This window comes from Eptesicus fuscus, chromosome 7 (genome assembly GCF_027574615.1).
Source record: "Eptesicus fuscus isolate TK198812 chromosome 7, DD_ASM_mEF_20220401, whole genome shotgun sequence".
Classification (NCBI taxonomy): Eukaryota; Metazoa; Chordata; class Mammalia; order Chiroptera; family Vespertilionidae; genus Eptesicus; species Eptesicus fuscus.
Genome location: NC_072479.1, coordinates 88,581,883 through 88,609,779, shown reverse-complemented (window position 1 = coordinate 88,609,779; position 27,897 = coordinate 88,581,883). Strand labels below are relative to the sequence as shown.

At 37.5% G+C, this 27,897-nt stretch overlaps 1 protein-coding gene across 1 annotated transcript in view; it reads left to right on the top strand.

The window, feature by feature from the left end:
* The window catches only part of FGD6 (FYVE, RhoGEF and PH domain containing 6), a 125,687-nt gene that overhangs the window by 56,642 nt on the left and 41,148 nt on the right, over positions 1–27,897 (top strand). The window contains 5 exon segments of the mRNA XM_008144802.3: positions 10,361–10,428; positions 10,514–10,544; positions 20,789–20,940; positions 22,803–22,959; positions 25,845–25,932. Coding sequence (XP_008143024.2) covers positions 10,361–10,428; positions 10,514–10,544; positions 20,789–20,940; positions 22,803–22,959; positions 25,845–25,932 — 496 coding nt within the window.

Genomic DNA, 27,897 nt, shown 5'->3' with positions numbered 1-27,897 from the left:
ATGTTTACATGAAAGGTAGTATTGTGTTCTGATAGAAAAACATGAAATTTGGCAGTCCTAGCTCTGCCACTTACCAGCTATATGAGCTTGGTCAAATAATTTTTTTTAAATATATTTTATTGATATTTTACAGAGAGGAAGGGAGAGGGATAAAGAGTTAGAAACATCAATGAAAGAGAAACATCGGATCAGCTGCCTCCTGCACACCCCCCACTGGGGATGTGCCCGCAACCAGGGTACATGCCCTTGACCGGTATCGAAACTGGGACCTTTCAGTCCGCAGGCCGACGCTCTATCCACTGAGCCAAACCGGTTTTGGCGGTCAAATAATTTTTAAAAGTCAGTTAGTTTATTTACATCAATATAATTTCACAATGAATTTCAGTTGACAAAAAAATTTATGTAATGTAAAAGGTCAAAATGTATAGTTAAAGAAATCAAGGTGTAATAAACAGTACTGGAATTACTGGTTAACCACATGCAGAAGAATGAAGTTAGACCCTTTCCTCTCACCATACACAAAAATTAACTCAAAATGGATCATAATAGACCTCAATGTCAGAGCTGAAAGTATAAAACTCTTAGAAAAAACAATAGAAGAAAATATAGTAATAACTCTTCATGCCCTTATGTTAGGCCAAGACTTCTTAGCTATAACAAAAATATAAGTGATAAGAGGAAAGCATAGATAAATTGGACTTTGTGTCCAATTTTTATCAAAATTAAAAGCTTTGGTGGGTTCTAGCCAGTTGCTCAGTGGTTAGAGTGTCAGCCTAAGGATGAAGGACAGCGGGTTTGATTCTGGTCAAGGACAGGTACCTCAGTTGCAGGCTTGATCCTGAGTGCTGGTTGGGGCACGTGCGGGAGACAGCAATTGATGTATCTCTCTCATACAGATGTTTCTCTCTCTCTGTCTCTCTCACCCCACTTCCACTCTTTCTAAAAATCAGTGGAGAAAGTATCTTTGTGTGAGGATTAAAAAAATAAACCAAAAAAATATTTGATGCTGTACACAGTACCATCAAGAAAATGAAAAGTCAACCCACAGAATATGAGAAAGTACAGGGTAGGGCAAAAGTAAGTTTGTTGTGAATACGCAAAACACGAAGTTTATTCTTGAATTATTTTTCAATTAATTTTTACGTTATTTTCCATACGAACAACCTGTAAACCTACTTTTATCATACCTTGTATTAGTAAATATCTCTAGTAAAGTAATTGTATACAGAATATACAGTATAAAGAACTCTTAGAACTCCACAACAACAAAAAAAAACACACCCAATTTAAAATGGGCTAAGGATCTGAATAGACATTTCTCCAAAGAAGATATACAGATGGCCATAATAAGATGCTAAACATCCTTAGCCATCTAGGATTTTAGCCAATGCTAGGCAAAACCTCAGTGAGCTACCACTTCACACCTATTAGGATGATTATAAAATTAAAAAGACAATAACAAAATGTTGGTGAGGATGTGGAGAAATTGGAACCCTTGTACCTAGCTAGTAACAATGTCAAATAGTACAGCCACTTTGGAAAACAGTCTAGTAGTTCCTCAAAAGGTTAAATATACAGTTACCATGTAACCCAGCACTTCTACTCCTGGATGTATTCTCATGATAAATGAAAACATGCCCACACAAAAACTTGTGCAGGAATGTTCATAGGAGCATTATTCATGAGAGCTCAAAAGTGGGAAGAATTCAAGTGTTCATTTACTGATAAATGGATCCATCAGACTGATGAATGGAATATTATTCAGCAATAAAAAATGTGCTCATACCTGCTACAACATGTATGAACCTTAAAAACAGGCTAAGTGAAAGAAGTCAGTCACAAAAAAATCACATGTTGTATGATTCCACTTATATGAAATGTCCTGAATAGGCATATCCATAGGGACAGAAAGTACATTAGTGATTGCCAGAGGTTGTTTCAAACTGGGATCTATTCATTATTCTTCATTCTGGTTGGAATATTAACCACTGTTAATTAATATTAACCCTTTCCTGCATATTGATTTCTCTGCCTCTTTCCTTTTCACATTTCTTGTAACAGCTCATAGGATACATATCTTCCTGAAGAGAAGGGTGAAAACCTAAGAGAACTTTGTCCTTTAGAAGTTAGTCATGGTGTCGCCTCATTTTTGGCATACCTTAATAATGTAGACATGTTGCTCAGGCAGGTCTGTCCGGTTGTTTTTTGTTTTTAGTAGAATCTTTTCCTGAATTACCCACCACTGCCTAATTATACTCTTTTTAGCAGAGGCCTTTTAAAAATTCTATTAAAAAGTAATGGATAAATTACACCAAACTTTATTTGCAGTGAACAATATGAAAAGAGAGAACACATTTCAGAATTTGCAAAGCTGGGCTATTATCAAGAGATAGGAACATAAAAACTCGTTTTCAGATCAAAGGCTGTTTGGGAATTTGTATGACTTATTTTATGACCTTGACAAAATAATTTCATTTGTGGCTAATGTTTCAACTTCCACAGCAGTGCACTTCTTCTGGGAGATGGAGTTATTATTGCATAGGCAATGTGCTTTGAAATGCAATGTAATTTAACTGAGGGCTTTCATTAACTGAAAAGTTGAGATGCCAAATATGGCTTCTCTTGAGGTTTTTTTTTCAGTGGGATGTATTTCTCCATCATTGTTTGAGTTGGGTCAGAATCAGCATTGTTCTTACAAGTTGGAGATAGTATAGAGCTTTTTTATTTGGGTTTGTTTTATCTGTCTTTGTCTTCTTTGAAAAGGATTATTTCCATTGAGTCATTTTCCAGTAGTTACTATCTTCTTTTTAGCTCTGTAGTTTTCCTACTTTAAAAGGTAAAATAGACAATAGAATACATAGACTTCTAGAATTTTAGAATTACCCACTGTAGTTTTTACATGCTTGAGTTTACATTTTCGGAATGCAATCATAAAGGATGAGTTGGAATATGACTGTCTGAAATCTTTGTGGAGAGGGGGAGGTGAGGAAAGGGGAAGGAAAGGTGTAAAGGGATGGACTTGTGGGGACAGAGCACACTTGGAGTTGCATGGTGGTTCCAATTTGGATGGAGTTGAGAGAACACAGTGTGGAGGGGTAGGAATGAGACTAATGAAGATAACTAGATACATTGTGATGTGTCTGTGTGCATGACAAAAGAAAAGTTGGTCTTTGTTGCCCATAGGTGATAGGGAGCTGTTAATATGATTTGACCTGAGAACTAATATGATTATATTTGCATTTTAGAACTATTGCTCTGGTGGCAGTGTAGAGAATGGATTGCAGTGGAGTAAATGTAGAGCCAAGGAAACCACTTAGGTGACTGTGTAGGCAATAAATAAGGAGGCAATATTGTGGGAGAGGAAATGTCCTTCGGCTCAGTTCTAGTCACAGAAGGTGGAGGAGTCCAGGTTTCTGGCTTTGATGAGTCTTTAATATCTAGCATGCAGGTACTTGATAGCTTATTTAAAAAGTGACTGTAGGTCATCACATACTTCATGTTTTGTGAATCCTTTCCTGAATTACACACTGCTGCCTGATTATTTTCTTTCTCTTCTTCAAGATGTCAGCATGGCCCTATCTGGTTTGGCTCAGTGGATAGAGCGTCAGCTTGCAGACTGAAGGGTCCCAGGTTCAATTCTGATCAAGGGCACATGCCCAGGTTGTGGGCTCGATCCCCAGTGTGGAGCCTGCAGGAGGCAGCCGATCAATGATTCTCTCTCATTATTGATGTCTCTCTCTCTCTCTCTCTCTCTCTCTCTCTCTCTCTCTCTCTCTCTCTCTCTCTCTCTTTCTCCATCTCTGTAATCAATAAAAATAAATTTAAAAAAATGAATACAAAAGATACCAGCATGTTTCAGTGTTGTCCTTATAAATAGTTACTTGTATATTTGGTTTGCTCCCATTATTCACTACTTGAAGGCTAGGGCTATTTCTTACTTATCTTTCATTCCCTCTTGTGACACCCACTTTCATGTCCCATCTCAGACCTACAGAATGAGAATTTGGAAGTTAGCTGGGAATCTGACATTTAAGCACTGCCTGGTTCTAATGATCACTCATGTTTTCAGACTTAGCTGTAGAGCAATGAATCAGCTGACAGTGGAGCTGTTTTCTCCTGCTAACCTTGCTATCAAATGATAGTTACTAAGTTTAGATTTTAAAATGATATAGAAAAGATGGTCCTGACTCCTGCCTCTTAGAAATTATCTCAGAATAACAAGGAAGACAGAAATATAAATTCTGCCTTTAGTGATATTAGGAGACAGCTAAAACCCCAAATCACAATATATGACCAAGGGCTACCATAACCACCAGCAATGTATAAAAGGTTCTAGTTTCTCCACATCTTCACCATTAGTGGCTTTATTTCTTTTTTTTTTTTTTTATTGTCACCATTCTGTGGATGTGAGTGCTGTCTTGATGTGGCTTTAATTTGTATTTCCCTGATGACCAATTATGTTGAACATCTTTTCATATACTTATTGGCTACTGTTACATCTTCTTTAGTGAAATGTCTATTCATATTTTTTACTCATTTTTAACTGAGTTGTTTTATAAGTTTTTTATGTTTCGGGATACAGAATCATGATTTGCAAATATTTCCTCCTCCCCTGTGGTTATCTTTTATTTTCTTTACTACTTGCCTGATACATGAAATTCGTGCAAGAGTAGGCCTTCCTTCCCCCAGCTGCCGGCACGGCTTCCCTCTGGCACCTGGGATCGGGGCTTCCCTCCATCCACAGGCAGGCACTCTGGACTCGGGCTTCCCTCCAGCCCAGCTTCCTCTGGAAGGACGTCCGGTCTAATTAGCATATTATGCTTTTATTATTATAGATGGTATTTTTTTGAAAAATAACAGTTTTAAACTTACGAAGTTAAATTTTTTTTTTACGAAGTTAATTTTATGAATTTTTAAATGGATCGTGATTTTGGCATATCTAAGAGCTGTTAGCCTAAACCTGTGGTCGGCAAACTGCGGCTTGTGAGCCACATTCGGCTCTTTGGCCCCTTGAGTGTGGCTGTTCCACAAAATACCACGGCCTGGGCGAGTCTATTTTGAAGAAGTGGCATTAGAAGAAGTTTAAGTTTAAAAAATTTGGCTCTCAAAAGAAATTTCAATCGTTGTACTGTTGATATTTGGCTCTGTTGACTAATGAGTTTGCCGACCACTGGCCTAAACCAAAGTCACAAAGATTTACTTCGGTATTTACTTCTAGAAGAGTTACTGTTTTAGCTCTTAACATTTAAGTCCATGATAGATTTTTGTTAAGTTTTATAAATGGTGCCAAGTAGAGGACTAATTTATCTTTTTGCTTGTGGATGGATATCCACTTGTTCTAGTAATTCTTAACCATTTGTTGGAAAAACTATCCTTTCTTCCATTGATTTGCCTTGACAACTTTGTCAAAAATTCATTGACCATAAATATAATGGTATACTTCTCAATTTCTTCCCATTGATCTACATATCTGTCTTCATGCCAATACCCACCATGTTCCCCACCCCCAATGTTTACAGTCTTGTTTCTAGAAAAGAAAAACATACTCCATAGCCAACAGCCCCAGTGCTGCTTCTGGATCGCCACCAACCCCTATCTCATCGACTTGCTGTACCACATCTGAGATCTGAGATACTTAATGATTAAATCTTAGGATTTTAAAGTTGAAAATTTAACACTCATCTTTCTGATAAGGAATGTCAGGCCTCCCATAGTTGTTTTTCTAAGTTAAAGTATTGCGTCCCCTGCTATACCAGAAGCACGATATCTGCCTGGGGATAACATATTTATTACTATGGAGTCACTCTTCACAGTTTTCTCTAACACAGGCCCTGGCAGAGCAGGGTTTTGAAGAGGAAAATAAAAAAAGTTTAGAGTTACAGATGTGCCAAAAGGAGGGTAATAAAAAGAGGAAAGGAAATATAAGGTAGATGCCAAAAATAAAGGATACTTACTTGAAATTTTTGTCTAAAGCTGGTACACATTTTAGGTATGCTCCAGCATCTATAGTGTACCTAGTTTCTGCATAGATAGTGCTAAAACCACCTCTTGACCTGTAAGGGGCCTTATAGCCTTTCAAAATGGAGAATGCAGAGTCAAGAATTCAGTTCTTTCAATGGTTTAGGTTTCTCTTTTTCATTTTTAATGCATTTCTTTTGACTTTATTTTTAAAAGGATATATTGCATTTTATAAATATTAAACTTTCTAGCTACAGATAACATAGAGAAACCAATTATAATAGTTAGAAAAGCATTGATTTGCTACAGTATTTTTCAAAATAATTATCCGTGTGTGAGTGTGTGTGTGTGTGTGTGTGTGTGTGTGTGTGTGTGTGTAGGTAGTTAGGTTATTAGTGCATGTTTGATAATGTAGTCTGCAAGATCAGGCTGTTTTTACAACTTTTCCCTGAGGAATGTTAGCTCTGTATAAAAAAACTGTGAGTGAATGCCCTGGCCGATGTGGCTAGTAGGTTGGTGTCGTCCCATGCTTGAAAGGCCGCCAGTTTGATCCCGGTCAGGGCACATACCCAGGTTGCAGGTTTGATCCCCACTTAGGGTACTTACGGGAGGCAGCTGATCAATGTTTCTCTCTCTCTCCCTCTCCTTTCTTTTCTCTCTAAAATCGATAAAAGCAGCACTAGCTGGTTTGGCTCATTGGATAGAATGTCAGTCTGCGACTGAAGGGTCCCAGGTTTGATTCCGGTCAATGGCACATGCCCAGGTTGTGGGCTCGATCCCCAGTAGGGGGTGTGCAGGAGGCAGCCAGTCAATGATTCTCTCTCATCTTTGATGTTTCTATCTCTCTCTCCCTCTCCCTTTCTCTCTGAAATCAATAAAATATATTTGATAAAATCGATAAAAACATATTTTTAAAAGTAAATAAATAAAAAGGTGAGTGAACGGAGTTGAGTATTTTATGCCTATCTTGCTCAGTTGAGCAATACTTATTCAAATTGTTAGTCTCAATTATTCAACAACCTGCCCTAGAAAGAGGAATAATAATGGGGATAGAGGTCGAAGTTATATAATTGTCCCTTTAAAGAGAGTTTGGGAGCTAAGTAACAAGATAAAGCAAAATATTCTCTGCCAGCAATTTTCAACCAGTGTGTCTCAAGAATTGTGTGTTTTTTTTAAGAGACAGGATGGGAAAAGAGAGAGAGAGAGGGAGAAACATTAATTGGTTGCCTTTGGTAGGTACCCCAACCAGGTGTTGAAACGGCAACCTGGGTATGTGCCCTGAATGGAATCAAACCCACCACCTTTTCGTGTACGGGACAATACCACAGAGCCATACTGGCCAGGGCAATAATTTTTAAAACATGCAATACCTCCCTATTTAATCAGGGGCACTGACCTCTTTTTCCTTAAATTGTTAAATTAAAAAAAAAAAAAAGGCAACAGCAATAGCTATCTGGTGTGAATGAATCAAAATTACACTTTTTTTAAAGTATTCCTTTTGTTTTCCAGATCAGCAAAAAATATTTTTTTTGGTGTGCTGCAGAATTTTAGTAATTAGTTATGTGTGCCATGAGATGAAAAAAGGTTGAAAATTGCTGTTCTAGTTTAATTAGACTGGACTATTAATGTACTCTTTATTAATAATTATTTACTCTTTAGAGATTATTTTTTTTATTTTTTTAATATTTTTATTGAGGTATTATATGTGTACATATCTTACTATTACCCCCCCCAGAGATTATTTTTATAAGTAGTTGTTTTATAGACTACTTTGAATATTTTTTGCATAACAGTATTTCTGATGAAAGAGTTAGGATTTCTTGATATTGTATGTGAATTCTTCAGTAGTAAGATATGAAAACACAGAGGGACAAATATACATTGCAAGGTTAGTGTTTATTCCTGAAGGAGGAGGGAAACGCTGTTATATATAACAATTTGTTTCACAAAATGTAAGCCAAATATTGCAGAATGTTTGGATTGGTTAAATGTTGAAAAGAGAGGAGGGGAAATATATGTTGGGGCTGTGGGGGGAAGGAGAGAGAGAGAGACAGAGACAGAGACAGAGACAGAGACAGACATTGATTGATAGCCTCTCAAATGTGCCAGACCCCAGGCCAGGATCCAACCTACAACTCAGGTACATGCCCTTGACCAGGAATTGAACCTGAGACCCTCGGTGCTGGGGCTGATGCTCCAACCAGTGAGTCACACTGGCCGGGGACAGCTGTGAATATTTTTAAGGATGTGATTACCAGAAGATACCGAAGAGAGATTCAGGGAGTAATAGAACAATTTCTAGATTGCATATTGGAAAATATGGGTTCTCTTCCCAACTCTGCTAATAACTTTGAATCTTGGCAAATCCCTGTTTTAAGTGGGTCATCTTTGGGATTCTGATAATGGTCCAGTTCTCACTTTACATATTCCTTTATGTTTGATCTCATTCACTTTTATGACTTCACCTACCATTTATGATCCACTGGTTTTCAGTGTAGTAAAAACGGAATCTAGAAATGAAGGTTTGCCCTGGCCCGGTGACTCATTTGAGTGTTGGAGTGTCATTGCGTACACCAAAAGTTGAGGGTTTGATCCCCGGTTGGGGTGTGTATGGGAAGCAACCAATCACTGTTTCTCTCTCTGTGTCTGTCTCTCTGTCTCTATCTCTCTTTCTCCCTCTCTGTCTGTCTCTTTGTCTCTCTTTGTCTCTCTCTCTCTCTCTCTCTCTCTGTTAAAAAATGAATAAACATATCCTCAGATGAGGATAAAAATAAATAAAAATACTGATTTATGATAATATAAGTTATTGTAATAAAAGAATCTAAATTTTAGCATGCTGTAAAATCTTGAAGGATCCTCTTTGTGTTTATTCATTTAAGTGTCACCAGTGCTTTGAGGAAGTTAATAAAAGGGTTTTAATGTATTTACAGAACATCAGCATACTTAAAAAATCATTAAAATGTAATTTTCTGAAGAGCTTCATTCATTGTTAAACTGCATCTATTTTTATATATTGGTTCTGACACTGAAATTCTAGAAGCAGATAAAAACAACATTTTTTTCCCCCAAATAAGGAACCAAGATAGTCCTTTGATCCATCACAGTGATGCTCAGGTAAACAGATGTGTTAAGATGATCCATAATTTCAGTTTTGAAAAAAGGGGACCACTTCGCTACCGTTATTATTAATTTTTAATGAGAGATCACTTTTTTTTTTTTCTGTATCATCTTGTTAGTGACTGACTACGGGATTGTCATGGTCACTTTCTATCCTTATTGTGACAGTGCCTTGCTCAACGTCACTTTAGACAGCACAAAATAACTGGGTTCTGGTATTGCCAATGTCGGAGTGTATTCAGGAGGTCTCTCCTAATAAAACCAGGTCTGATGTTTCTTCAACAGAAGCATCAGTTTGTTTTCCTTTTAATAACCATAGTCACACTTTTCACCTTAGGTGTAATATAAAAAATGTTACAATTGCTTATTCCTAATTTACTCTCGTTGGCCCTTCATGGTGGGACTGCTGTGTGCAGACCTTTCACCAGAATAGAAATGGAGAGAAACCCCTCCTTTTCTCTAATGACTAAGAGTCAAAACCAGCTTTCTTCATTTTTACATAAAAACACGTCTCTAAATCCCTACCTATTTAAACCTCCTTGCTAATCATAATCACCTCTACCTGCTCAGAGTGAACATTTTTTTCTTCCTGCTAGAGTATTTAATTTACACACAAAGCAGTACACATTTTAAGAATTTCATTTCTACTCTTTTGTTTCCTTCTTACTGAATTTATTGGGGTGACACTATCAAAATTATCCAAGTTTCAGGTGCATCATTTCAGCTCTTTAGAACAAAACAGAAGTAAAAGAGCGTATTTCTAAAATGGATTTTAAGTAAATTGAAGAGAGCCATGGCTGAAATGTTGGCCAGTGTTAGGTGTAGACTGTGAAAAAGAGCCCTTTTCAGACTGCACTTAAGGTGTTTGACTTCGTGGCTTTTCTTTGGGTAAAGTGCTCTTATACATTCCTGTCGGACACTCACTAATCTCGCATTTCTTGTGTGCACCCCAAGAAGAATGTGCATGTGGTAACTGTTGGGGTCATTTCTGTTTTGAACCACCGATGGCTGTGCTGCACCAAGGCTCGGGGGGGTCTTGAGGAAGCCCATCAGTCTAGGGCTGGTGATGGTAGAGGGTTACTGATTCTCGCAGCTTCTCCTGTATCAAGTTTAATAACTGCACTGAATTCTCTGCGTTTGTCATTTGAGATGTTATATAGCATGAAATGTGTTCTAATCAGAAACTTGTAAGTAACGGAACTGAATTTACATCTGACTAGTTTCAAAACTGATCTTCATTATCCTTTTGTTAATTTATGCTTTCTTAATGCACTCCTATCCACAGGATGAAGATACTGGAATAAAAAGTAAAGTCCATTATATTGCCAAGGAGATCATGAGCTCAGAGAAAGTGTAAGTATCTAGTTTATGATTCAGAAGACTCTTTGTTTCCCCATTGACTAATTTAAAACATCTCTTTCATTGCTGTTTTTTACAGGTTTGTGGATGTGTTAAAACTTTTGCATATCGTAAGTATCTGCTAATATTTTCTTGAAGTCTAAGACTATCCTCTTTTACATCTTTTCCTAGCCACTAAAATTTTCAACATAACTTAAATATACTTGAACTAATATGTATATACATGTATGTGCTTTCTAATATATGGTTTTATTTTTAAATACAGAAATTTTCTAAAATGTGTGATATACCCAATGATTTCTGAAAAATAGAGAGCCTTTATAACTTTATCTCCAAAGTCTTTATACTTTCTATCTTCATAATAGTTTTCAAAGTGATAATATTTCTTCTTGGACATTTGCACAAGTCTGCCATCAGTAGAATTTTGTATTAGCAATATATACAGAATGTCATGATCAGTGTTCAGTTCTGTTCTTCTCTCTGAATAAGCTCATAGAAAGAGACTTAAAATAGACATTTTTACAACTAACTTTTTACGTTCTATTTTTAGTTTTTATAATTGTCAACTTGAACAAACCTGTTGGGAAACAATTAGGATATGTGTCTGGCTACATGTTCATTTTTCTCATGCATTCCTTTGTATCTGCAGGTTTGTACAAGTTTCATTACTCATTGGCAGCTAAAGTGCTTTTAGTATTACTTTATTCCAATTGTATTTTGGCAAGATATTAAAACTTAACAGAAGAAAGGGATAAGGTAGGGGAAACAATGAAAAAAAGAAATTGAAGTGAAACTTTACTTAGATGGTGTAATTATTAACATCATCGTAAACTTAATTGCTGAGAAGTGGTAGGCTCACAAACTATACACACATTTATGTCTCTGCAAAAAGCACTATTTTCAGTCTTCCTTTTAATAGGCACACATGAAAAGTGGGTTTCACTTGGTGATTCACATTCACCAAATGATTCCCTTCTGCTCTATACTTGGTACAACAGAAACATGGAGGGCTAATTCCTGTGTGAAAAATATCTAGCTTTAGAAACATTTTCTAAAATAATTCTTAACAATACTAATTTGTTTTGTGAAACTATTTCCTTGTGAATAGTTTCTCACAGAACTCTTGACTATATTGGTAACTTTTCTTTTGTAATTCATTAAAGAATTGTAACAATACTAGAGTAGGCCTTCCCCCAGCTGCTAGCACTGACTTCCCTCTGGCACCCAGGACCTTGGCTTCACTCCAGCCACTGGCAGGTACCTGGGACCCGGGTTTCCCTCGCAGCCCCGGCTTCATCTGGAAGGTCATCCTGAAGGACATCTGGTCTAATTGGCATATTACACTTTTATTATTATAGACTAGAGACCTGGTGCACGAAATTTGTGCATGGGGGAGGGGAGGGTCCCTTAGCCCAGCCTGCACTCTCTCCAATCTGGGACCCCTTGGGGGATGTCCGACTGCCAGTTTAGGCCCAATCCCTAAACTGGCAGTCAGACATCACTTCGCAATCTGGGACCGCTGGCTCCTAACTGATCGCCTGCCTGCCTGCCTGATTGCCCCTAACTGCCTCTGCCTCGGCCCCTGCCACTATGGCTTTGTCCGGAAGGACTTCCAGAAGATGTCTTGTCTAATTAGCGTATTACCCTTTTATTAGCATAGATTTGCTCACCCAGACACCTGATAGACATGTTTAAATAGTACTTCTTCAAGGAAATTTTAAGCATCTACAAGTCAATTGATAAACTCTATAGTTAATAGAGGCAAAACATGTTATGGAATAAAAAAGACTTGAGTTTGAACTTCAGTGCACTATTTCAGTTAATCTTGCATGGAACAGGTGTTGAGGATTTCGCTGTGAACAACACAGAGTCCCTGCCCTCATAGGGCTTAGAGTCTAGTGTACTGCTTCTCACAATATTGTGAAGGACAGGCTTTAAAATTTTCCCATCCATGGTGGACCAGAACTTTTGTAAAATACAACAAAAATGTCATGGCTAGCCGAAACCGGTTTGGCTCAGTGGATAGAGCGTCGGTCTGCGGACTGAAAGGTCCCAGGTTCGATTCCGGTCAAGGGCATGTACATTGGTTGCGGGCACATCCCCGGTGGGGGGTGTGCAGGAGGCAGCTGGTCGATGTTTCTCTCTCATCGATGTTTCTAACTCTCTATCCCTCTCTCTTCCTCTTTGTAAAAAATCAATAAAATATATTTTTTTAAAAAAATGTCATGGCCATATCAAATTGATATAAAAGTTTTATATTCCTTATTCTTACTTTCTGACTAATATCTTTGCTGACTAATAACAATTTGTGGACCATACTTTGAGAAGCATTGACTTGGTAGATTCTGTTTCTTACCAGCTATGTGAATTTTAGAAAGTAGTTTAACCTTTTGGATCTAGCTTGTCTCATTCATAAAATGGGGATAAAAGTACCCATCTTTCAGCTTGTGAGGTCTCAATGAATAAGATGATGTGAAAGAGTCTAGCATTGCACATGGTATATGGTAGATTCTCAACTTACCTTTCCATTACCCTCTTCTTTTCCATCTTCCATTTTAAGAGCATCAGTGAATGGGAAGCATTCATTCTATTTCCACACAGTTAACTTTTCACTTTTTCTAGTGCTATTCCCCCCTGTACTAAAATTTCATTTTAATAAAGGAAGTTCTGATTCTAATAGGCAGGGAGGCAATTAAATGCTTTACCAGTTTATTTATTTGGTTAATTAAAAATATATGTTCTGTTCTTACCTATATAATTTTGAAACAAATCATAAAAATGGATAATCAGACCGATTTCCCTAGATGGTCTTGGGTTCTTCCCAGCTGATGTTGAACAGAGTGAGTCATTCCTAACCCACATTAACTTGTATATTTTCAAAATCTCCTAAGCCTTTAATGTCAGGGTGAGAATAGATCATCAGCTGACCTCATGTTAACATTCTGTCTGGTGTGTGCAAATGTTAACTCAGCAGAACCCAACTCTAATGGGTGTCTTAACAACAGGGCACTAACCAGGTGTAAGCCTTATTAGGAAGGGCTTGTGACGGATAATGCAGGTGAAGCCAAGGGCATCTTTCTTCCTTCCAATATTCCCACCATGCCATTAGAGCTCATTTTTATTCCTCTACCAAAAGTACCCCATGACGGTAGTACAGGGGCCCTTTAACCTGAGTCCTGCTATCTGATTTCATCTAAATGAGTTAACTTCTGTTATATGATAGAATATGACTGATTTAAAATATGTAAATAACATGTTTTAGATAATCCAGTGGGTGTTTTTTTGAAATCAGCAAGCTATCCAAGTGGCTTGGAAGAAGCTGTTGTTTCAGTTATACATAATTTCCCATGAATAGTTTTCCATATTAGAGTCTAGAATAGGTTAATAGATCTTTCTGTGATGACAGAAATGTTCAATATTGGTGTTGTCCACCATAGCAGCCATATCTAAAAAAAAAATGTTAATATGTCCCTGTAGCTTACTAACACTTCTTTATTCGGAATTTTGTAAATAACTAGGTGAAATAGATCAGAGGAAAAAATTTTTAATCTAAGGAATCTCATCATTTTAGTTATTACACTGAGAGGAAATAGACTTAGGTGAAAGGCACACGATTTAAAATATGCTTAAAATTTTAAGAGCCAGTATACTCAGTTGAGGGCTTTGATTTATCTATCTGATGTTTGTGGGGGGAAAAAAAAGTTGCACCTGCAGAGGCAGTGGCAAGACTTTATAATTACTGTATTATGTGGTGCATACTCTTCAGTATACACCATGAGCTCCTGAACTTTGAACTGGATTTCAAAAAAAAAAGCTCCAATGTGCATATTGTCTCTAAGTCAATACTCTGATGAGTCCAAAGAGAAAGGTGATTCCTAAAAGTCAATCTTTCCCTTTTCAAAATGGTAGTACTATCCATATAGCTGCAAAAGCCAGAAAACTAGAACTTGGTCTTCATTTCTCCCTATCACTTATTTCTCCAGCCAACCCATAGCAAATCCACTGATTCTACTTCCTCTTTACTTTCGCCAACTTATCAAATCTCTTAATCAACAGCCTCCTAATTGGGCTTCCTATTTCCATTCTTGCCTCCCTTCCAATCTGTTCCGTATATTATTTTTTTCCTTATAAAATTTTAAGTGATTTTCTTAAAATATAGTGTCCCCCCAAAAATGTATACACGCACCTTTGAATAATTATAAAGGCAGTGTTTATTAAAATACATTTTATTTTCAAAATTGAGCTGTCAGCTGTTGAAGTGTGTATACATTTTGGGGGGGACACCCTGTATAAATTAGAGCATGCCACTCCTTTGCTTAAAATCCTTTAAGTGATTCCCAATCCATTAAAAATAAAGTCTAAGCTATTTACCACGAGCTATAAGTAGGACAACCATATGTCTTTGTTTGCTTTTCACAGTCCTGGTTATTGTCTTGGCATAATATTAATAGAACTCCTTTTCACTGTCAAAAATTATGTGGTTTGGACAGTAAATTATGGCCCAGCCTATAAGGTTCTGTGGCCTCTGGTAATGAGATGAGACATTGTGGAAGGGTGGCATTCTCGAACCATTGACCATATTCTGGTCATACTGGCCTCCTTTCAGTTTTTGTTTAGCACTTAAGGTTATTCCTGCTCAGAGCTTTTGCTAATGCTGTTTCCTAGAATGTTTGTTCTTCCTTCATTTTGATCATAGCTAGTTTTTTCTTTATCCTTCCAATCTGGCTTTAACGTGACCTCCTTAGAAAGCTCTCCTGTGACCATCTTTTCTCTTTAACTCCCCTTGTTTGTTTTCTTCTTGGCCGTAAATATATAATTTGTATACTTGTTTACCTATTTAGTGTTTTCTCTACTAAAATGCTATTATGTTGTATATAAATGCACATTTTAAAGATAAAACACCTTAGACATCTAATATAATTAAGTACAAATGATACAATGTGTTTTTTGGTTTTGTTACCTTATTTTTGCTCTCTGGTGGGAGACTGATTTAATAAACAACTCTGTACATTTATTTTGTAAATGTCCAGGCAGCATGATTAAAAAAATATTTTTAAAGGGAATGATTAGAGCTTGGAGGTCTTTTGGACATAGATGGATTGGTTAAGTAATAGTTAAAAGGTACTAGTAATGAAGCATCTGTTTCACTAATTTCTTTAGGTTGGGGGATACATTACTTTGAAAATTTGAGAGGCTCTCAGTAAGTCCATAGAGTTGGCAAAGCTTCTTAGATATCTTAATGTGTATTATTAGTAAATAAAATATATCTTTTTTTAATGCATTATAAAAAGAATAATTGAAGGCTTTCTCATAGAAGCCTCTAGTTTTTCCCATGTTCTGAATGCATTCTATTTTTTTAAATCTTGTGAATCATTTAATTATCATTTAGTTTTAGTTGTAAAGAATCCTCCTTAAGTGTCTACTGACATGGTTTCCAAACCTTCACTTTTGAGCAGCTTCCTTTATGTGAGGACTGTCCTTCACTGAATGAAGTTCTTTGTTAAGGGCACCTTTGTCTCGCTGCTGAGATGTGAGTTTCCCCACCTTGGTTTGGTATTTCCTTCACTTTATAGGCCACTGTTTCAGAGCTTCCAGGAACTTGTGGATCTTAAATGATGTTCATGTGTTCATTTAAATGAACCAAAATCTCTCCTTTCATTAAATAAATGGCCTTCTAGTGAGTACTCTCTATGTGCCTTTTAACACGCTATGTTATATAAATTATTTATTTTAATTCTCATAACAACCCGATCAAATAGATGTCATTTTTATTTTTTAAATGAAGAAAGTAAGCTAACTGCCAAAAGTAACCCACTACTAAATGGCAAAGCCAGATTCTAACTCAGGTCTCTCTCAGCCCTTGTACTTAGTGAATTGTTCAGAATTTGATTAAAAATTGTTTCCTGAAATCTCTACCATACTGGAGAGAGTATAGATGTCTTTTAATATAGAAGCTTTGTTTTCAGAATTCTTTCTGTTGGCCCAGGAAATCATAGTATTTTATCTTTTAAAGCTGAGAATGAAGGTAGATATTGATCATTTAGGATATATTATGATGATTACTTGTTAATGTTATTAAGGGGGTTGGAGACTTGAGATAAAGGATTGATGTCAGTCGTGTTTTACACAGTTTTGCATTGATGATTATGCACAATAATAGACCTGAGCATACAGAAAAGTAGAAATACTTTCATTGGGCAAATATTTTTATTTAAAAACAAAGTCAACTTATTAATATGAGGACTTTCCCCCTCTGCTTTTACTTCATAATTTCACACTCATTTCTGCATATTTATCAAAGCTCTTTGACCTTAGCAGCTGCTTTGCTTTTGCTTAATATGAAGTGATTTTTAATGCCCTTCATGGAGGCAGGGAGCCCTGCAGAGCTCCCTGTCTGCCCATCTGTCCATCTGGTCTTTGTAATTCATTGTATCCTAGCAGTGGTTAAGTAACGCCCTAAGGTCAGGAAGCCCAGTCAGGACAGCTGGTAATTAAGTCACTACTTCTCTTTGACACTGGAGTTATAAAGCCTGACCCGAGGAACAAGGCCATCTGTTTGGTGCATCAATGTTCATACTTGATTTTATTTGCACTGATTTTTGCTGAGTTCTTACCAAAGTGATCAGAGTTGAACTAAAGCTAGTGTGTTCATACCTCAAAGGAGCTGAGTTTTTTTAAAGTTGATCTGGTCCTTATTTTAGGTTTTCTGGGAATTATGAAGAAAAATGGTACGATATGTTTTATAATTCAGAAACCCATTTCTAGTTCTAAAAATTCCAAATTGAACAAGCATGTGGTTATTGTGCCCAGAAGCCAGAGTGTAAGTGGTTCAGTGGGTTTTATGTTAGAAGATTAGACTGACGTTATGTAGTTGATATCAGTAAACTGTCACCTTATCACCCCTTTTATTTTAATTACCCAGTCTTTTCAGCGTGAAAAAGTATATCTGGATCTAATTTTTGAAGTGCCAGGCCTGTGGTCTTGCATCCTCACTGATTTAATCAACTTAGATTCTTCTGCCCCAAAATAACTTTACTTCTGGCTTTTGAGTCATCACACTTTCCCAAATTATCCTGGATGTTAGCATTTAGAAAAATAACTAGACACATGTTGTGATCATCCTTTCTATTTTTTTTTTAAAGATATTTCCTCCTTTCAGTGACACCAGTCCTAGAAATGGTTGAGATTCATGAAGAGCTGAGAAGTTAAATATTCTGTTTGTCATTCCTGTGTGAACATCTCGCACTGGGACCATAGTACATTATTTTCAGGGGATGGTGGCCCAAGAGGTGAGGGAATGAGATTGAGGCCAGGGCTGCCATGTATAGTTATGAGTTGTGAGTAGGGCCTTTGGTGTAAGTTAGATTGTGAGTTGTGAGTTGTGAGTAGGGCCTTTGGTGTAAGTTAGATTGACCTGGAGTGAGGGATGCTGTGCCCTTTTTCATTTTCAAAAAGGTACCACAAGGACCAGTGATTGCCCAGGTAGTGCTTGCTTAGAATATGTAACTTTCTGAGTCTCTAGGGCAGTGATGGGCAACCTTTTGAGCTTGGTGTGTCAAACTTAGCCAAAAAACTGAGCATAACTTGGGTAGTGTGTCACTTTGAGGAAAAAACATTATTTCGCAAATGTTTCATCCTGAGGAGCAGCAAATGTTTCATCCTCGCATGCGGCTGCCTCAGCGGCCACGTGTCATCAGAAATGGCTACGCGTGTCAGTGCTGACACGTGTGTCATAGGTTCGCCATCACTGCTCTAGGGATAATTTCTAATAGATAGCTGGATATTAATTCTCTAAATCCCCGTAGTTTCTATTCAGTGTCCTTCATTTGCTCTTTTAATTATTAAATTTCTGTTTTATTCTTACAGGCTAATTTTAAAAAAAGATATGGGCCATCAGTTCATCCAGAGCTGCCTATGCCATCCACTATAGTACCAGGAAAAGGAAAGTTTTGCCTGTTAATACGAGTGGGGCCTCCAATTAGAAGCAGCCGTCTCACTGGTCAGCCCAGTGTGGATGTATTTGGCTGGTCTCTGTTGAATGTGTCTTACATAAACAAGTGTCCTTTTTGGCAATGGTGGCAGTTGTGTGGAATGCAGAGTCTGGCAAACGCTGTGTCAAACAGGGTCCTTAAGCTAGTTAGCAGCTAATGTCTACGCTCACTGTCATGACTGAGGAAATACCTTCCAACTGGAAAATAAAGGTCACCCTGCTTCCAAGGGACAAACATATTCATCATTTAGTCTACTGAAGAAAGGCCAGTGCTTCCTGCTTTGTTGAACAAGGAACTCATGTCTAAATTATATTAGTTGTTAAACTAGTAAAAAAAAATACTATAGAAGATGTTTACTTCTTGTGCTTTGAATACATTTACAATTGAGGAAGTAACTCATGATACATACATATATTCTAATGTTCTGCATGATGGAAAAATCTAATGACTTTCCAAAGTGTTAAGTAGCCCTATTTTCTCTTAGTAAATGTGAGTGCTGATAGAAGCAAGCTGTTGGGAGATGGTATTTGGCCGATATCCATTTAGTTTCTGGAGATGTTTTGTGTGGTTTTCTGGATTAGAGTTTATACAACTTAGGAGTTCTTATTTTCTACTATAGTAATTAGTTGTAAAAGTAGTTCTTTAGTTACTGGTGTAAGTAGATGGTTCCTTTGGGCTAATGTGACTATTGGGCAGATAAAGTTAGTCCCAGGTACTAAGGTAGAAGTTAAGGTGTTTGTTTTTAGCATTTGGTTAGCAAAAGAGGATTTGACTTATCTAAAATAGCCATACCTTAGAAAAGGAATCCTTTTATGTACTTGTAAATTACATATGAGGTGTTTATCCTTCACAAGAAGCATAAGAAATACTTATGCTTACTATATGTATGTTGGAGGAAGGTGTTGAAGGACTCTGGAGAAAAATCAGTATTCTGTTTGTTTGTTTTTGTTTGTTTGTTTATTTGATTGGCCCAGTGAATCACTGGAGGGAAAGCAAGTGGAAATGAAGGCAATGGAAGATAAAGTCTGATAGGGAGTCTGTTTTATTCAACCATTGCTTTAAGGTTTTAATTAAGCCTATTGTTTCTAAGAAGGAACAGTATTTGTTTTTGAATCCTCAGGATTGTGGAAAAGATTCCACTATTGTTTTACTTATATCTTGAGGGCTACCCTCCAGGAATAGTGAAATCTAGACACATACCAGTTAATTTGGATGTAAACTGTGTATATACTGAAACTAAACAATAGTGACAACAAAGTCAAACTTCATATTCTAAATGTTATCTGTTAGAAAATATACAATTTATACCTAGATGAAGTACTCCTCAATTTAACAAATTATCTATTATCCTAAATATGACAGAATTTAGAAGGTGAATAAAAATATTTTCCTCAGGCCCCTCTCAGAAATTTTCAACTGTATCTCAGTAGCTAGAATTAGATGGGTCATATGGCCATCCCTAGCTAAAAAGGAATCTGAAGAGAAAGCATTTTTTAGCTGGGCATATTGTCCTTCCCTCCCTGAAAAACAAAAACAAAAGCAACCTAGAAAGAACATATTACATTCATTGTTAAGAGACTGTCACTGGTTTTCTTTAGAAACTTTATTTTTCTGCCTCAATCATACCTAGATTTCCCTCTGATATACTATTCTGGACAATTTAATTTTTTTCTTTTAACCAATGAATGAAAAATGTCCAATAAAATGAAACCTTTCTGTAAGAAAATCATTTTGTTCGAATAACTTTGGTACAGATTAAATGCATTGTTATTTGGCTTTATTAATAATGAAAAAGATGAGGAAAATGAAGGTAGCTCAAGGAAGCACAGTAAACCAAGAGTGAGTGAGAGCTTAGATCCAGTATTCTCTGATTATCAAGAATGTGTCATCCTTCACATGCCTCACCTAGAATGCTCCAGTTGTTGGGAAATGATTACTGAAAGTAGACAAAGGGATTCTTCCAGAATAAAATTAGCTAAGATTTCCTGGAGGCTTTTAAAATAGATTGTGTTCATATTGCAGTATTGGAATAATTTTAGACTCTACTTAAGAGTTGCAATACAGTTTCTAAACATGCCCTTGAGTATAATTGGAGAGCAAACCAAAAGATTTAAGAGCAATATCACACAGCCTGCTTTAAAACCAAATATCTACCCCAGTCACTTTGTATTAAAAAAAAACAAAACAACAAAACTCTCTAGGTAAGTGGGATAGAAGGAAGTGGATACTTTTCAACTTCTAATTCTACAAGGGGAACACAGGTTTGCAATGTTTGTTGTTTTAGGGAATACGGTGACTAAGGGAAAAAGTCTTTTCAGGTTATATGTGTACGAGTATTGTTTTTCTCTTCTGAACTGTAATAGGATTTCCGAGATGCTGTTGCCCATGCTTCCAGACAACTTGGGAAACCAGTGATTGAGGACCGGATCCTAAATCAGATCCTATACTACTTGCCTCAGCTGTACGAGCTCAACCGGGATCTCCTGAAGGAACTAGAGGAGAGAGTGTCGAACTGGTAAAAACGAGCTGACCTGCTTTCCTTGGGTTTCCAATTTTAGATGAAGCTATAAGCCAGAAGGGCCTATAATCGGCTAATTTAACTTTTTATAGGTGACTTTGATAATCAAGATTTTTGAGATTGAGGGAGTTTAGTTGATATTTTCACATTGGAAAACTTTTTTAATGTTTTATCTATCTGTTCTGGAGCCTCGAGTCATGAAATTCCCTTGTGTTTTGGAAAAGAGGCCATTCACTGAGATAAATTGATGATTTGGTTGGTGGTTTAGAAAATTTGCATGTGTCTGACACCATTGTAGATGCTGTAGATTTCAGGACAGATAAAGGATACCAAATAGTCAAAGTTTCTCCATTGGGTGGAGAAACTTTGGTGACAGCTTCAGAAATATGTAGAAAGTTTGATATAAGGAATTGAATTTTTTGTTGAAATCCATAGGGAACCCACAGTGATTTGGATAACAAAGCAGTATCACATACTTTCATGATCACAATTTCCCTCTAAACTCTCTTTATATATAATCCAGAAATAAAACCACTGCCTATTTTAGAAATAACATGTCTCTGCTTGTTTGGGAAAATATGCTAAATAAGCAATTAATACTTAGCAGCAGTTTACAGGTATAAAACAAAGTTAAGGTCTGAGGAATGACTAAAAGGTCGTTTTTAAAGTCATGGTAGAAAGAAAATATTTAAAGAGCTACTCTACATACTTAATCATTCTTATAAAAATTAGCTTTAAAATAATCTGAAGTGACCTGGGATGTGCATATTTATGCAAGCAGGGGAAGCTTAAGTATCTTTTTTGCTTGTACTAAAGTTTTCTCAGTTTTAGATCTATAGATGTTCTGTGTTAAAATATTAAGCATCCCTAAGAGACAGACTAACTTAAGGGACAACTAGAACAACAACTCTGGCAAAAGCTATATTTTTTACTAACAAGGGATAAGATATATCCTATTTATTAAAATATTTTTCTTTAAGGGTTTTTTGAATCAATACATTCTTTGGTGTTAATAGACTTTCTGAAATAACATTTATTTTATACTGGCTTTTAATAACAATGATGAAACCTTTCATTTCTGTGTTCAATCACTTTTGAATACCTACTATGTGCTAGTCAGCACTCTAAACATGCTAGGCATATCACAGCACACAAAACATATAAGCCTCTTGCTCTCATGGAGCAAACATTTTAGTGAGGGACCAGACAAACATACCAAAAAAAAAAAACAAAAACAAAAAAACACAAACTGGGTAGAAGCAGTTTCTGATCTGCATATATGTAAAATAGGATCATGTGTTAGTGAATGAAGATTGGGTGGCTAAGGAAGGCCCTCTAAGAAGTCAGCACATTGAAAATGACATCTGACCAAAAAGGAGCGGCCAGCCTGGGTTCCATATCTCCAGGTTTGTGAAACCATTAGTACAAGTTTTGAAAGTGGTTATGGATTCTCTGTGTCAAAAGCCTATGAAGAAAGCCAGTGTGGCTGGAGAGTAATGAGAAAGAGGAAGAGAAGGGTAAGATGGGTCAGCAAAGTAGGAGCAATGGCACCTGTGGGGCTTCGTAAGCCTCTCAGATAAGGAGTTTATTTTTCTGCTAGAGCCAAGGAGGTTATTGGAAGTCACATGATATATGTTTTTAGACTCTGGCTGCACAAAGAATGGCATGGTAGAAGCAGGGAGACCATCTTGTTGGCAAAACCCTGGCAAGATGTGATGTTGGCAATGGAAATGCTGAAGAATAGGCATTTGGGGATTGGTCTCACAAGAAGAGAAAAGAGATAAGCTGATGCTTGAATATGGACATGTTTTAGATACATTAATGACTCTTTATATTTTTGTGTATCTCTTTATCCTTAGGACAGAACAACAAAGAATTGCTGATATCTTTGTAAAGAAGGGGCCATATCTAAAAATGTATTCCACATACATCAAAGAATTTGATAAGAATATAGCTTTGCTGGATGAGCAGTGCAAGAAAAACCCAGGTTTTGCTGTTGTTGTTAGAGAATTTGAGGTATGTTTGCTACCATCTAATGTTGAGATTTTGTTTGTTTGCTTGCTTTAAAATTTTAATCTGCAGTCATTGAAAATAAACCTTGCAAATAAAAATATATTAAAATATAATCCCTTCAAAATCAAAGAGGGAGTTGAACAAATTCAGTAGAACTCAACAGTGTCTACAAGATTTCATTTTAGAAATCTGTTACTGCACATTGGAATATTTTAAAGTCTCTTTTTTTGTGTGGTAAAATATACAAAAAATGAAACGTAACCATCTTAACCATTTTTAAGTGTACATTCATTTTGTTATGCAACCAACCTCCAGAACTGTTTTCATCGTGCAAAACTGAAGCTATACCCATTAAACAACCACTAACTCCCCATTCTCTGCTTCCCTCGGCCCCTGGCATCCACCATTCTACTTTCTGTCTCTGTGAATTTGACTACTTAGAGAACACTTCTTATTTTTAACTAAACCTTTCCTTTATTCTTATAACAACTAATATATAATCATGATGGAAAATATACTTTTCCCCTTTAGATAAATAAATAACACAGTTTCAGTGTCACCGTTAAGAAAAATGAATAGTATTTTTATTGCCAAAGCTTTGTGTTTTGTCTCAAAGCTGTGAGGGTACAAGCCTGATTTGATTTGTTATAAACTGATGTAATGCTTCTTTTAAAAAAATAATTTTTAACTACAGTTTTACTTAAGTCTTCTCCCCTAATTTTAGGTAAAATTACTATATGCTTTCGTGATTATTTTTCTCTGCTTTGAAACTAAAAATTTTAGTGAATTCCAGTCACACAAAAATAGAAAATTTTAGCTGTATTAGGATATTGCTGATTTTGCCCTGGCTGGGTAGGTCAGTTGGTGGGAGTGTTGTCCCAATACACCAAGGTTGCTGGTTTGATTTCTGGTCAGGCCACATACAAGAATCAACCAAAGGATGCATGGATACGTGGAACAACAGATTTCTCTCTCTCTCTCTCTCTCTTTCTCTCTCTGTTCCTCATCATTAAATAAAAATTAAAAAACAATAAAAGGAGCCCCTCAGGAAAAATAAAAAGGTACTGCTGGTTTCTAATTTGTACAGTAGGCAAGAAAATAACCAGGTCATGTGTTAATTTTTAGTCTGTAAAATATTTACCAAAAATAGTTTTTTCAAAAAGCAATTCAAATGAAAACCAACCATTCCCTTTTCTTTCTTTCTTCTAATGTACTTTGCAGGTTTCAAATGGCATTGTAAGGCAACACAATTTTTTTTAAAAAACAAGGCTGTGTAGAATTAAATTTATTTTAAATTAATAGCATGTGTGCTTTTAAAAAACACACAAATAATTGAACTTTAAAATTGTTTGTAGTCTTTTTTTACTTCCTTTTTACCTATCTGCTAATGTCTTCACACTATTAAGAAAGGAAGTGTGATGTACATAGTTATGGAACTGATAATTGACCCAGGTTTTCATCGGGTTCAAGGAGTAGTTCTGTTGTTTTAGCAGAAAAAAACACACCGTAAGATGGGAAAGTTAGCTGTTTGGGTTAATGGTGCTTGCATGATAGATGCTTTCTTAACATGCATTATCATATAATTTCAGAATTATTTTGTGTACCAGAACTTGGAGGTGCATATTTAGAAAAAAATAAAACAATCTGAACAAATCTGAAAGAAAAAAAAGCAGAAAAAAAAAACCCACTTCCCCATCCACCTGAACTGTATAAGAAGTGCAGGATATCATTGGATGAGGGACATTTTCACTTGGCCATTGTGAAGCCACCTCACAGTAAATACCTGTGTTGGAGAATGGGGTGGGGCTTAGGAATGGGCAGAAGTGTCTGTTGTACACCAAGAAAAGCGCTTTAAAGGCAGAATCAAATGTCCTTGCAGTCAAGTCAGAATGATTCTGAATCAAACGTTTCTATATCCACTGTGATTTGGTGTCTCTTATAGCCAATCATCTAAGAAAGAGTTGTACATTCTTCAGACTTATTAGAGAAAGATGCTTAGTAAGGCTACTTTTCAGGTTATCTTTAATTTCTGCATTTCTCTGCAGTATGACCCATTGTTATGAGTATATTGATAGGCTCTGACTATTATTTGAATCCATTTCCCAGTAGGTTTATTTCTGCCAACTTACTTTGGGGGCCATGCATGTTCTTCTGGTTCCAAGGTTTTGTTTATGTTTATGAATACACAAGAGGACCCGTGCACCAAATTCGTGCATTGGTAGGGTCCCTAGCAGCTGCATTGGCAAATGCTCTTCTCAGTGGCAGCTGCTGAGTAGGATGGGCTCTAATTGGCCTAAAATGCAGCCACCACTCTCTGTGTGTGAGGGCTGTGAACAAGTTTTCCCTGAGTCAGTGATTTGAGAGACTTATTAACCTACTAGAGGCCCGGCGCATGAAATTCGTGCACTCGGGGAGGGGGGGTTCCCCCAGCCTGGCCTGTGCCCTCCACAGTGTGGGAGCCCCATGATCGATCACCCCAAAGAGGTAGGCTCTGCCCACCCATCCGGGGCTCCTCGATGGATTGTCCCAAAGAGGTAGACCGGAGCCAGGGGTCCTGCCTCTGTGAATGTCAAGCTCCTGCCCACCCGCACACGCCCGCTGCGCATGCAGCCTCCTGGTGAGCTCATTGCAGTGTGAGGGCATCATGACATGAGGGCATGATGACCACATAGGCTTTTATTAATAGGATGAGAGAGGGTGGGCAACGTAGTGAATTGACTATAGTTTCACTCTCAGGATCACAGGTACAGCTTAAAATAAAGGGAATTTCTCTGTGGATTCCCTTCTAGAGCTGTTGGCTATTTAAAATTTGCCTTCCTCAGCACTTGAATCTGGTCCTGCTTCTTAGAAAAATGCTTGTATTTACATTGGATGCCTTTTCCTTTCAGATGAGCCCACGCTGTGCTAATCTGGCCCTCAAGCACTACCTGCTCAAGCCAGTTCAGAGGATCCCCCAGTACAGGCTGCTGCTAACAGGTGGGCGTCTCTGGCAGTTTACCTCTCTTCTTCTATCACTCCAGTCACCCTATACCTAATATTATATGGATTTATAGATTGTTTAGAACCCTGCATGTGCATTGCCCGAACCTAACTTCTTTTAGTTCTTTGGTCATCCCTGTGCGCATTCTCTGCTTTGGGCATTTATATTCCTTTTGCTCAGAACTTCTTTTACCATCCCATTCCTACAACCCTGCATCATTTTACCTGATTAATAATAACCACAAGGAAGGTACTATCCCAGCCACTCAACAATGAGGTCTAGAGGGTTATTCCCACATATATTCAAATCAACTATCATGGCCTCAGGCACTTCAGAGGGTTGTAATAAGGCAGGGGTTGGAAACATCCAAGCCTGCAGGCCATCTAAGGCCTTGCCAAGGCATTAGGGGTAAGTTAATGAAATGTTTGACCAAATATAGCAGACTCATTTTTAAGTTGATAATTTTGTATGGCCTGCAAATGATGTTATAAATACCCAAATGGCCCTTGGCAGAAAAAAGATTCCCCACCCCATTAGAAGGAGAATATTGCTTTGGTGAGTGTGTTCTAAATTAGCCCTCACTGCTATTAGTACTTAGTGGCAGCAGTGCCCTTATCACCATCATCAACATCATTATCATCATCCTTTGACTGGTTATTGTCTATACCTTCTGCTTGACTGTGAGCGTCAACATCACAGGGCTGTGCCTATTTACTTTCCACGCTATTAGTAAAAAGGGGGGTGAGGGGAAGAAAAATTTTCAAAAAGCTCTGATTTGAGGGAAAGCACACATTGTGCTGAGGACTCGTTAAATCTTCACCATTGTTACCGATGAGACGATGAGACCTCGGTTCTTGTCTTCTTGAGGGAAAGATTTCAATCAAGAGACAAAGTGTAAAAAAGAGAGCAAGAATTTATTGACCTCAGCAAAAAACATAGGACAGTGAAACAAGGAGCATTTCTCCCCTGGTTGTGTGGTAAGTGGTGGGTGGGCGGGAACTGCACCAGGTGTCTGACAGGTGGGGTCAGATCAAACCTGTCAGCAACCTCGGTACTTGGGTTCTGGGTAGGAAAGAATTCAGAGCCAAGACCCAAACTGTAAGAGAACATTTATTTGGTAAATCATAAAGGTAGAAAAAATAATTCCTAAAAGAAATGGGCTTAGGAAACAAGTTATAGAGGTAAAGAAAAGAGCCCTTGAAGCTTGTGAGTGAGGAAGTTAGTGTTAATGTGCGTGGGGCTGGGAGGTGTAAGGGAAGGAAAGAGAAGAGAAGGAAAGATCTGTGGTGTGCTCTCAGGAGGGAGAACTCTAGGTCCTCGTCTAGGGTTTTAACATTCTTTTTGTTGTTGTTTTTGTTTTGTTTTTTAATCCTTACTTGAGGCTATTTTTCCATTGATTTTTTAGAGAGAGGGAAAGAGAAATATCAATGTGAGAGAAACACATTGATTGGTTGCCTCCTGCATGAGCCCCAACCAGGGCCAAGGCTGGGGAGGAGCCCGCAACCAAGGTACAGGCCCTTGACCGGAATCAAACCCGGGACCCTTTGGTCCGCAGGCAGACGCTCTATCCACTGAGCCAAACCAGCTAGGGCACTAGGATTTTAAGGGTGGAGATTTTTAAAATATATATTTTTAGTGATTTCATAGAGGAAGGGAGAGAGAGAGGGAGATAGAAACATCAATGATGAGAGAGAATCATTGATCACCTGCCTCTTGCACACCCCACACTGGGGATTGAGCCTGCAGCCTGGGCATGTGCCCTGATCAAGAACTGAACCGTGACCTCCTGACCGTGACCTCCTGGTTCATAGGTCGATGCTCAACCACTGAACCACGCCGGCCAGGCAAGGGTGGAGATTTTAAGGGAAGTCCCAGGGGAAGATTTCAAAAGAATATTCAGCAGTTTTCCAGGTGTGTCCTTTCAGGGTTGTGGTCTCCACTGATTGATTGGTCATCACTGG